General features: G+C 35.6%; 1 protein-coding gene across 1 annotated transcript; it reads right to left on the bottom strand.

Annotated features, from left to right (window-relative positions):
* Positions 1 to 6,156: 6,156 nt before the first annotated feature.
* On the bottom strand, positions 6,157 to 12,638 carry LOC107763805 (coatomer subunit beta-1). The gene is given in 6 exon segments (XM_075237198.1): positions 6,157 to 6,622; positions 7,634 to 7,719; positions 8,114 to 8,623; positions 9,333 to 9,768; positions 9,770 to 11,382; positions 12,395 to 12,638. Coding segments are annotated over 5 exon segments (2,847 nt in total). The 5' UTR covers positions 11,365 to 11,382; positions 12,395 to 12,638; the 3' UTR covers positions 6,157 to 6,402.
* Between the last annotated feature and the right edge of the window lie 340 nt (positions 12,639 to 12,978).

The following is a 12,978-nucleotide window of genomic DNA, read 5'->3' as shown; positions in this document are numbered from 1 at the left end:
TTCAGATATGCCTGTATCTTCATGCGAAAAAAATAAAAAAAATATAAATAATACTGACTAAATTTTGTAAAATAATACCAACACACTTCACACCTGTCTGTGAGCCAACAGGTGTGAATAAATGTATTTATCTTTTTTGATATAGCTGCATAAGCTCACCAAATTCTTTTTGAGCTGCCTCGAGTCTTTCTGAAAAATCATTCAAAAATACAACAAATAAAATAAAATATGTAAAGATTCAAACTGTAAAAAATATACTTCGATCAAATGTAATAAATTCATAATCTATAGAATACCTTGATGTTTGTCTTGCGCTGTGGTTTCCCTAGGTTGCATGCCTTTCTCGATATCAGCAATTGCAGCTTCATTCAATTGTGCACCAACGTCGAGGAACATTGGAGTATTATCTGGAAGGTTTTTCTCAACTCTACCTTCATTTAATTTAGCAGCATCAGAGACTTTTTGAGTTGTGTTAAATTGAAGCACAACTAGTTTCAACTTCCACTGCATATTCATAAAGAGGGGGAATAGATCAACTAGTTTTTCTATATATATAACATAGTAAAAATTTATACCTGTACTGAATATTTCACTACAGGACATTATCAAAAAGATCAGTTAAAACTTCAATCTCTAAGAAGGCTGAAGTTTGACAGTTACAAAAACAAAAACTTCAGCTCTAGAGCTGAAGTTCGACAAGCAACAAAAAAATCTTCAGCTGAAGTTTTGTTTCATGTTTTGTGTTTTTTTGTTATATATTTTTATGAACTATTATAAACTTCACACTTTATACCTGTAGTAACAATTTCCTGCGTATCACCACCTAAAATTTCCTTGCAAATAGCTAGTGCTTCATCAAACAAATTGACCTGTCCAATATCGCTTTCCAAAGAACAACTAGATGCATGTTTTTCAGTACCAACAACTTGATCATCTGCACCTTGTTGTTGAACATGTTCATCGCATTCACCAGCCGCTTCCTTACGTGTAGCATTATCATCTGCGACTTTATGCGATGGATCATGAGCAGCATGTTCTTCAACTTGATTATCACCATTTGAAGGAACTGCATTAACTACCTTTGAACGAATTAAAGGCATTGAATTCAATTCCTCTTCTGTAGGAATTATATCCAATACCCTAAAGTCGCGATATCTCTGTTTAATACAAAAAAGCATATTATGAGGAGAAAAAAACTAATACATCAACATATTAACACAAAGACAAAAAAAGTAACTTACTTCATGAGTACTGAACATATAATAAAGTTCGGCAAATTTAGGCTCTCCCACACATACATAACGTAACATCCTGGGAACCTGAGGAGTATCAAGGTGCTCATCCTCTCTTATATACCTCTCCCGAACATCTGGGAAGCGCTCATAGAACCAAGCACATAATGGATATGGAAATCCACCAAGTTTATACTCAGTTGTATGTAATTTGTTCTGCTTGTCCAATGCATGTTTCAGTGAATAAATGAGCTTCTCATAAGCCACATTACCCCAAGGATATTCAGCACAAACCTTATCATCTTCAACAATAGATGCATACTCCTCCATCACACATGACTCGGTATTTTTCCCAAACAAAATAGACTCTACAACATGAATTTCCATAAGCTTAACAGCATTATCATCACTCTCGCATACATGTACGTGATTCATAGCATTCTTTGGAATTTCATTGTGAGTCATAAAACTTCGAATATCCTTCAAAGTCACACCCTTGGACTTACCAAAATACCACTTCAGAATATTGCTCTCTCGATTAATTGGTTTTTCAACATTATGTGATGTGATCCGCAAACCACACATAATGTGAAAGTCTTCAAGGGTGAAGGAAACATCATGACCAAAAATCTTGAAACTAATGGAGTCTCGATCATTGGTGAATATTCGAGAAAGACACAGACAATGAATCAACTTCATGCTGCATTGGAAATTCTCCATAGCCATAATGTATTTAAATGTACCATTAGTAAGCTTATCCCGTTGTGTAGGAGTCAAGAAAGTTGCAATTAATTTCTTCAAATCATGGTTCCCCTTCCAGTAACCCTTACAGTTAAACCAATCTCCAAACTCAAAATATCTTTGCCCTGGTTTGTAGGTGGAGGAGCAGGAACATAAGGACCTGGGGGTATTATAGGTTGTCTAGGTGCTTTAGGTGCTTTGCCTACTTTAGCTGCATTAGGATCTTTAGGTGCTTTGGGAGCCATCTGTTCAAAAAAAGTAAAAGTTACAAAAAATAACATCAGGACATTATCAAAAAGATCAGTTAAAACTTCAATACCTAAGAAGGCTGAAGTTCGACAATTATAAAACAAAAACTTCAGCTCTAGAGCTGAAGTTCGACAGTTATAGAACAAAAACTTCAGCTCTAGAGCTGAAGTTCACCAGTAACAAACACAAAAACTTCAGCTCCTTAAGCTAGACTTCACCAGTTACAAACACAAAACATTCAGCAAAAAAACATGTTGTAGTTTTGACAAAAAACAAAACACAAATTCTATTAATCTAAGGTATCATTGAACTATTATAAAACAAATAATACTTCAGCTCTTAAATAGTATCATATATTTAACTCTCAAAATTTTTAAATACTCGTTCAAAAAACATAAATATAGAATTTTCATCAACAACATAAACACTCGTTCAAAAAACCTAAAAACACAATCGTAAAAGTAAAACTAATGCATGACTATCAAAACCAACACCAGAAATTAAATCGTAAAATAAAACCGAGGAAGTTAATTCAATGTACCTGTGATTAAATCGTAATGTGGGAACAACAACGACTAGCAGTTGAAAAATCAAAACAACAACGAAAACCATTTGATTTCAGAGAAGAACAAATCAAAAAACGCGAATAACAGGAGTGAGAGACAGAGACAGTAGAGGACTACCGTATACTTGGAGAGAAAGTAATCTTTTAATAAAGAAGGGCAAAATAGTCTTTTCAAATGGCTTTTAACAAAAAAACGGGTACGGGTGCAAAGAGAAAGACAAAGCGGCTACAGGTTAAAACGGGACGTCCAAATAGGGCGCCCCGTGCAATTTTTACAAATTATTATTACGTTCCATATAGACTTAAAGCAGTCACTCCATATAGGAAACACATCAAATAATTTATTTGTCCTAATTCTAATGCCTTATTATTTAATATGAATGTTAAATTCATTATCTACATTAAAACTAAAATTTGATGTTATTATCCTTCTAACAAGTTTTTTGGTAATTATATTTGAAATTTATTAAGATATTTATATATGTTGTCAGCTAAAGTTACTCGCTTTTTCAATCAAACCACAAGAACATCCTAGAGCCTAGATTACTTGATTATTCGAAGATTAGTAGAATAGTTTAGCTAATTGATATTTTGTTTTTCTTTTCTTTCTTTTTTCTTCATTATTTCTTGTTTTTTAAATGATTTTCCCCATGTTTTGGCTTCTTTCTTCAGTGGCATATTTCACTTAAAAGTTTTGAAGTAATTTTTTTTGTTATTATTTATCAAAAATTCATGTACAAAATAGTTATTAATTCATCGTGATTAGTGACTAAGCTACCCGATTAAAAAAGTTTATTATGCCACTTTTTTATTTGGTCTATTTTAACTCATTTTTTTTGGTTACTATCTGAGTTTAAGGATAGATAAAGTATTAGACGATAGGGCGCGTAATGAATATTAGATTTGAAATATGATTGTCGTGCTATATTTATACAATTATAAATTATATAATTCAATTCTTTTGTCAAATTGACAGATGAAAGGAGTCATAATCTTCAATTAAGCAAAGGGTTCTTGTACGTGCAACAATAATATCAATAAAACTTTTTTGATATTAGTAATTATTAAATATCTCTATTACAAATGACTAAAATAAATTTAGCAGTTTTATACCATGAAATGAACTATTATTTACTAGCCACCCGAAGGAAGACCTATGTTGATCGAATTTCTATATAACTTCTACAAGTTACAACTTTCATCCGACAACAACTTCTTGATATGTATGCGACTGTAAAAGTAAGAAGGCTTCAATTTCTTAAAGACAAAGCAAGAACTTCTAGACATGAAGTATCCACAACTATAGCCGATGTTGCTCATATTTAAATGTAAACTACATGTTGTCCGAATATAAAGAGGCAAGGAAAATATCAAATTGAATATTTGGTATGACAATCGTATTTATATAACTAATATTTATTGTTTAAATAATATTTAATCATGTTATATTCAATAATTTATTTATTAAGGCAGAGCTTCTATTTCCTTATCGTACATATATTTTAATATTATTTATATTCTTTTAAAATATTTGTACATATTACTATGGGATACACGTGCGCACGTGTCCAAAGACTAGTATAATCTAAATAAGTAGTCTGAACAAAACGATCCATAAGTTTCCATCGCGTCCAAGATATGTACAGGCGAGTTTAGTTTAAACTAGTGATATCACTTTTTCCACTATTCTTTGGTAACGATAGATATGAACATATAAATTGAAGCCAAAAGTAGTGGCTGCACCCGCATGTTCTGTCACAGAGCTACATCCACACGTAAGTATCTCTAACCTAATCCATGGAACACCATAAGGATACAGAGCAATTTTACCTTAAGAGTATCAGAATCCAAAAAGATTTTCCTATCTACACTAAGGAGTTGGGAAAGAACGGGGGAGGTAAAAAGTTTGCAGTATAGAGCTGCCATGTCTTGTCTATTCCTCCAAATACCATTTACCTTCCCACAGCCAACCAGCAAAACGACGAATTCAACCGCAAATATTCTTTAGATAGCACATGCTAAAAAGACAGAGAACCCACTACCAATAAGGGTTTCTGCAAAAATGACACCCATGCATAGGTATGTTAGTTGTCACTGCTAATAGAACGATCATGATCTGCAGAATACACCACCACCCTGAAAAGGGTTTAGACAAAAAATGCACACATAGGTATTTTAGCTATCAATGCTTCCAAGTATATTGTTATTTTATGGCAAAATACATAAGTTGTCACCTGACCTATGGCCCAAATCCCCCTTACACACTTTCTGTGATAATAATATTACACACGCAACCTTTCTAAAGTGTATCTAGTACACACCAGCTTTTTGTTGACCAGCTTTTCAAAATATGTGTACTATCACGCACCAATAATATCGTGACACGTGTCAAAATAGAAAGAAAATACACAAAAATACCTAATTTACACCATAATTAAAATTTCTTCTTTAAAAAAAGAAAAAATAAATAAAAAAGATCCCCCTTTCCCGCTTTTAGTAATTCCTTCCCCCCCCCCCCGCCCCAACCCACTTAATCATCTTCTCCACAATCTTTCCACCATTAACGCCATAGTTAGTAGCACCGTGTCCCATTTTCTCAATATTGCCAATGGAGCTTGACTCTTAGAGATGAATAAGAGCTAAAGATGCCCATCTTCTTCTACAAAAAAGTTTTTATTTTTATTAAAATCACCATTGTCATAACAGTACCACTATCGCCATTAATTTTTAGAGCAAAATCCACAAACACTATAAACCCCCTTTTCAAACCCATTCAATTAAAAAAAATTGAAGTCAAAGAAAGAATCAACAGATCTGAAAATAAAATTATGAAAAAATATAGAGAAACTAGTCATTGATTTCATTAGCAGATCTGAAAGGGTTAAATCTTGGAGGAGATGACTAATAATTTAGAACTTGGATCTAGCTCTACAATTATTGTTGTGTTTTAGAGTTTAATCTATGGAGAAGATAAAGTGGGTGGCCATGGGAAGAGGAAAACGTGTGGGGTGGTAGGGTGTGGAAAATGGACCAAATTATCTGGAGATAAATAGTTAAAAATAGAAAAAGAAAAATTGACTCAAAAAAAGTTTAAAAGTAAAAAAGGCTAGACATATGGCATTTAAGTAATGATTAAGACCCAAAAGTTTTACATTCACCCGCCTCTTTTACGTGTAAAATACGCGCGCGCCATCTGTCAAATGTGGTGTGTACTAGATACACTTTAAAAAGGTTGCGTGTGTAATATTATTATCGTCCACAGAAAGTGTGTAAGAGGGATTTGGACCATAGAACAGGTGACAACTTATGTATTTTTACCCATTCGTTGGATATTTAACGGTAATGGAATATTTTTACCTTTATATCAGCTTTTTCAAACAACAGTTCGATATTTTTCTTCTATGACAAATATAATAGACAATTCATTTCTACTTCAGTCTTTATGCCTTGCTAAAGCCATGCCACATAATAGGTACCCATAGAATTAGTTTCTGAACAAAAACTACATAAAAAGGGCCACCTAATTTAACCATCACGGGAAAACATAAGGTAAAACCAAATAACGTTGTAAAATCTCTTTAAAGATGGGGAATATAAGATACCGGCATATCCAGGTCATACTAAATTCCGGTTGACCTGATCAACTGCCTTGAGTGTTATCTTGTCCCCCAAGCTAAGTGCAATTCCTTGCGTTTTGCTCCTTATCCTAATATAACCACTCAGCTTAGCATCTGCTTGTTTCTCAATGCTTACATTCACCAAAGCATCCTCACCAAACACACTCCTTGCATACAAGTTAGCAGCAAGGAACCCGCATTGCCCTTCCAAAGCAGACCTGAAATTTTGCATGAAAGCACATCCGGAGATATAGTGTCAATAAAGCCATGCATCACAAGAAAAAATGACATTACTCAGTATAACCACATGAGTAAGAGAAAAAAATGAACCCGAAGGCCAATGTGGAGTTTGAAGCCATTAATTTAACAAACTCATTTTAAGTGGTTAAATTACATCCAACAGAGAAAGAAAACAACGGTACAAAGAAGAAGCTAAACTCCAATAACAACAAACTACCTATTTCCCCTAGATGCATAACTAGTATGATCCCAATCTGGTCAAGTTTACCACTTTTCCCTTGATAAAGTAACATGTGCTATCATCCAACTCAAGATTCTTTCACAATTTCTGAATATACCAATACCAAAACTTTTCTTGGTGCGCAATGTAAAACCTGTAATTGGAATAGACAGATCCCCCCTGATACTCTGTTCTCACGACTTCTGAGACTACCTATCATTTGGAAAGCTCCGAGGTTTTAACAGTAACTGTTTTAGCAAATATGAAACCAATGGTCCTAATATCCTAAAGGAGGCTAGAAGAGTACTCCTAAACAAGTCTAATCCCAGCCATATGCAAAAACCATGATAGACATGAAGAGTCATTTAAGTACTTCCAGATTTTCACACAAGTAGACTTAAAAAGAAAATGAAACCCAGACACTTGTTTTTATGTGCACACATTCTTCGTATCCGTAATGGAAAATAATAAACACTTAGTTAAACACAACACGTCTCTCATCAATAATGAAGTTCTAAGTTTATACAGCAGAATAATCCTAGGGCTACAGGTCTTGTTACGATAGATAATACCTTACCTTTTCTTTTACTAATTGTCTCCAAAACAAGTTCTCTGTATCACGACTTTGGACTATGAAAAATGGGAAATGCAATAATCTAGAATTAGATGGTATGGGTATCAATCATGACAAAATCAAAAATTAGAAAACACAGACATAAAAATCAAGCACCAACCGTCCATATTTAGAGGCGGCAAGCAGATAACTTACAGTGCAGTAAGGCATTTCATGTTGGTTGATTTGATTATATGGTCAAGGAATTCTTTTTCCTCCTGAATGACAGTGTTGACAGCAACCTGCAATGCAGACAGTTAGTGGCTCATTCTCAATTCATGCGGACATTGCTCCGCAACGTTGATGGTAAGACAAACAAGAGATTATTTCAAAGTTTAGAGACTAAACAGTGCATTGATTTTAATCAATAAACTCCACAAAGAGATCAACATTTACAAAATTAGCTTGAGAACTAGATCACTTTCAAGCCATTAATAATCTATAGAAGTATTTAGTAAACCCATGCATAACCTAAATTTTGATCCCACATAAACCAAACCATAAGATTGTAAATCATCAAAAACAACAAAGAACGACTATACCAAATATTAATTTTCATTTCTCCAACAAAAAATGAGTTGAATACCAGGAAAGAACAATTCAATGATGGTAAAATAGCAAGGAACAGCATCTTACCTTGTTTTCCCACTCAAATTCTGCCCACATGGTTCTAAAAGCAGCATCACTGCACACTGCAGGAGAGATGTAATCCATGATGTCAATATGGATATCGTTTAGCACAACCACTGTCCGCTCAAGCACATTAGAACTCTCATAAACAATGTTCCCAAAAATTACGCCCGTCTCAGTTGAAGACACCTTGATGTTTGCTTTTATCTGTTTGCTTGACTCAGGAGCAAGAGTATAATTCTGTGGACGCTCAACAAGTTTGAGATCACCCATTGTTGCCAATTCCAAACATAAATTCTGGAGGGTCTCTTTAGTTCTATTAATAACTGTCACATCCAGGACAATATCATAATGATGAACTGTCACGTATGCATCAGCATAAACAGGATCACTAAATCCCGTGAGTTGCAGAACCCGATTTAGTCTATTAGCATCATTCTCATCCTTGACAAATTCTCCAGTGGCACGTTTCAAATCATCGTGGACTGCATCTTCCAACTCCAGCTGGCTCATGCCCTGGCAAACAGAAATGTATTTATGACATGGAGGAACAAATTTCAACTGCATTGAAGCACCAAAAAACGAAACACCACCTTTAACTAGATGAGCTCTGCCATTATGTAGAAACGACTCAAGATACATATATTAAAGAAAGAAAAAGAAACAATTCAAATGCAAACATTTGAGCTGTTGGTACATCATCACCCCCCAACCCCACCCCCCCAAAAAAAAAATCAAAAAAAAGGAGCTGTTTTAGTTTTTGAGTGACCTGCACTCTAAAATTGAAGTCGCAGCTGGTATTCATATTCAATTAAACTTTTGAGACTTGATGCTTAAAGAAACTTATGCAATGTGATATGCATGATTTTCTTAATGTGATTGAAACAGTAGTCCAAGAAACAAGAGGCAAAATTTGAAAGCTCTGGAAAAGCTGGAAATAAGCTAAGTCTGTCTTTGGATGGTGAAATAACACTTAAAGCACCTTTCTTAGAAGGTTGTGACAGGAAGGTGGAAAAGTGAGATAAAATAGCAAAGAAACCTACATCCACGCAAGGTCTACAAAGCATAACGAATACACCGTAGGGATTACAGATAAAACCCTCATAATACGATTTAGTGGTCAGTTAAGATAGTTCTCACAAATATATTAACTGAAGTATGAGAAAAGAGCTACCGGAACCTCCTTGTTAATCAAACATATAATGTTCAAATAGAAGATTCTTACCCTCCTACTCTTCAAATGGTAGAAATCAATGAGGTCATCTGGCTGAGAGTGAGAAATTTGAGCCTTTGCATTTATCTCTTCTGTCTCTCGCAGCTGCTTATCAGACAGCATTGTAACAAAACTCTCGTGGCAAGAGTTCAACCAGATCTTCCTGACCTCATTCCCAGTGTTACAGAGCAATCTTATGCACAGAATTATCCTATCATAGGAATCGTTATCAATTGGGTGTGGAAGAACTGAAGATTGCCCTAGCTGTATCATTGAGACCATGATCAGTAATGTATTAGTTGTTGCTTTGTTCACTTCAACTTTAGATGGCTGAACTTCTTCCAATCTCAAAACGAGCTTAGTCACGGTGCAAGCAACAACTGCCCCAAGGAAGAAATCACCAGTTAGCAGAAGAGATCTCAGATTTCCAGTGGTCAAAGATCCTTGAAGAAAAAACAGTTTCAGAGGCAGCACTTTGAGTAGCATATGTCCCATCAGCAAGGACAGCAGGTCTTCTAGATGAAACAGTAGTGGAGTTTATTTGCTGAGACTTTTTCGAAGAATCATTAGCTTCACCTTCCTCAGAAACTGAATAAAATGGTAGATCACCAAGGCACTGCTTGATAGTTGCAATGCCACTCTCAACTTCAGAAAGAAATAGACAATACTCTCCAATGATCCAAAGGGCACATGAACAAACAAGTGCAGCTCGAATTTGGTAGAAAGTATCCAGTAGCCTTGTCACAATGGAAACCCTTGATTTTGGGTTTGTTTCAATAATCTCACGGACAAAAACAACCACATCAATTGCAGAAGCAACATTGTTATAACCCAAGAAATCCATCAACAGATGGACAACTGTACTTGCGACTTCCGGAAACTTAACAGCACAGGAATGAATGGCTTGGATAAGCATTTGACGGTACTCACCATTCTTCTCAAGTTCACCACTCTGGGTTTTCATAACTTCTTTCTTCAACGTGAGAACAACCTCATTGTTATTACGGGGGGTGATCAACTCAAGAACAATGTCAAGTGTTTTTCTCCTGATGTCAAGGTTCGGACTTGAAAGCGCTCTGAGGACATCCATAATCATATCAACCATGATCTCCCTATGAGAAGATTTCAATTCATTCAGTCTATCAAGCACAATAAGCTTCACATTGTTGTCACTCTGAGATTGTAGAAGTTGACAATAGGTATTAGCTGCAGCTCTTATAGCAGTTGGGGCAGAAGACAAAGAAACTAGAGTCCCAGCACATTCATACACAACAGCAGCAGAAGGGACAATAAGTAGTGATATAATTATCTTGATGTACTTCCCTTTCTCCCCTTTGTTTGTCCTGCAAACTTTTCGGACCAAATCCAAGACAACCATCTGGAGTAACTCAACCCAATCAGATACTCTATCAACATGGGTCAAGAGATAATTGACAGCACGTTCCTGAGCACATTGGAAAAGCATCAGAAATGCGTTCCTTTTAGCTGATGGATCCTGCTCCGTGGTAAGGACGTTCTCAATCTTCTCTGGTGCATCTGCCAGGAGCTGCTCACCCTGTGGAAGCTTGTAAACAGCCATGACAGCAAGAATTGCATTTCTCCGCACATACGGATGCCGGTGCTCCAAGTTGCTCATAATAGATGGAAACAAAGGTTCAATTATATCAACCTCATTCAGGCGACAAAGGAATCTCAAAGTAACTCCACGAATGTACTCATTTGGATACTGCAAGTTATTCCTCAAGTTCTGACAAATTAGGACCATTTCAGGCAGCATGCTCCCCTTAGAATCGGTCTTCTCAATAGTCTCCAGATACAGAAGCAGCAGCTTGTGTATCGTGTGATCCTCAGAGGGCAAGACATATCTAATAATAGTAATAAATAGCTGGGGTAGTGTTTCACCATTCAACAAAAGCATGACGGCCTTCTTCATAGCATCAACCTTGGCAGGAACATCATTCCCTTCGAGGGCTTCCTTGATCTCATTGACAAGAGCTGGTGTCCCCTTATCAAAGTGTATCAGCAAAGAACAGGACTTCTCCATTTTATTCTAGTTGCTTACCTGAAACTTAAAGTTTCCCATAAGCTTCAAGATAACATATTATAACTTTTGATAAGAGAGAATAAAGTTGCAAAGGTCAGAAAAGAGTCCAACTTTAGTTTAGTCGAAACATTTAAATTACTCTAAGGCAGTTCAATATAAAGAACTACTCAGCAATGATTCTTTGATTATAAAAGAGCAAAGCCATTCAGAAAAGTCAATTTTTTCCCATGGGGTGTCGTCCTGTGTCAATGAAGTGGGAGGAAAACCATGATGCCTCAGGTTCAAATCTCAGCAAAGGCAAAAAAAATACTACCTAAGCCTTGGTGGACAGAATTACACGATCCCTTTGCTAGTGGGAGGTAGCAGGCACCCGGTGGACTAGTCGAGGTGCAGGGAAGCTGGCTCAGACACCACCGTCATTAAAAATTAAACTTTTAACAAAGTTTGTTAGATTTATAATAAATGCTACCAGCAGAATGAGGAGGTCAGCGGTATTAGATCACCACAGCCTAGTACCAGATTTTACTCTTCCACAAGTCACATCAATACTCAAATCACACTGCAGGGGCGGAAACGCATGGAAAATGTCATCAACCAATCAATCAATCAATCAACAATGCGCAATTCCAAATTAGATGGAGTAAGGCTATTTGAATCCGGCATACAGCGAGCTCTATGCATCGGGCATCAAGCTAAATGATACAAGTGAATCACCCAACACTTTTAATCCAAAAATTAATCAAAATCATTAATGCTCAGCTCAGCATAGGCGGATCTAACCCTTCCCAACAAGTTTGGTTCTGAGCTGCTTTCAACTCGGATCATGTATACATTTTAAATAAAAACATATATATAAATAAATGTGCAAACATAATACTACTAGTATACTACTTCCGAATCTACCGACTCCGAATTGTAAACTAAACAGTGCAGTTCGGCGGCATAATTCAACAAGACAAATAGCCCTAACAATCAAATTCCGTAAAATAAAACAGAGAAACAAATCTAGGATGAGAAAAAAATGACTTACCGGATAGAAATGCAGAAATGGTTGAATCGAAGTGAATCTTTTGAAGAGAATTTGGTAATGAGGAATTTGTGGGTGTTTGAGGGTAAGGTGAGAAAAGGGGAGTCGGGAGAAATGGTGATCGGAGGGTGGGTGGTTTTAAGGAGGGAGAAAGTTTGGTGTCTTTACTCAGATCTGCGAGATCCGCAGAGTGAGTCTGGTATTTTGTATTTGTAACGAGTCTGGAGCAAAGCTTAAAAACTACTGTAAGAAAAAACATAAAATAAAATAAAAAGATTAGCTTATTAAGAACAAGAAAAAGAGGAGAAATATTATTGTTTGATTAGCCTCACATAAAATACAAAAATATGGATCACCCACATAATTTATACTTTGAAATATAGTCTAATAGTATTCGAATTTGTAATGAGGATGAGATTGTGAATTCTTGGCAATTGAACTGTCAGCATTAGATATTTACATTAATGTTTGTATATTTTTATCAATGTTTCACCACCTCAAATCTTTGCTTTAACTACTATAAAAGATTATGAATAGTATTAAGAGTTTTTATTTAATTATTGCAATATAATATATTCTTCGAATTT

Source organism: Nicotiana tabacum, chromosome 18 (genome assembly GCF_000715075.1).
Source record: "Nicotiana tabacum cultivar K326 chromosome 18, ASM71507v2, whole genome shotgun sequence".
NCBI classification, from domain to species: domain Eukaryota; kingdom Viridiplantae; phylum Streptophyta; class Magnoliopsida; order Solanales; family Solanaceae; genus Nicotiana; species Nicotiana tabacum.
Note: the sequence above shows the minus strand (reverse complement) of the source record. Positions and strands in the feature narration are given on the sequence as shown.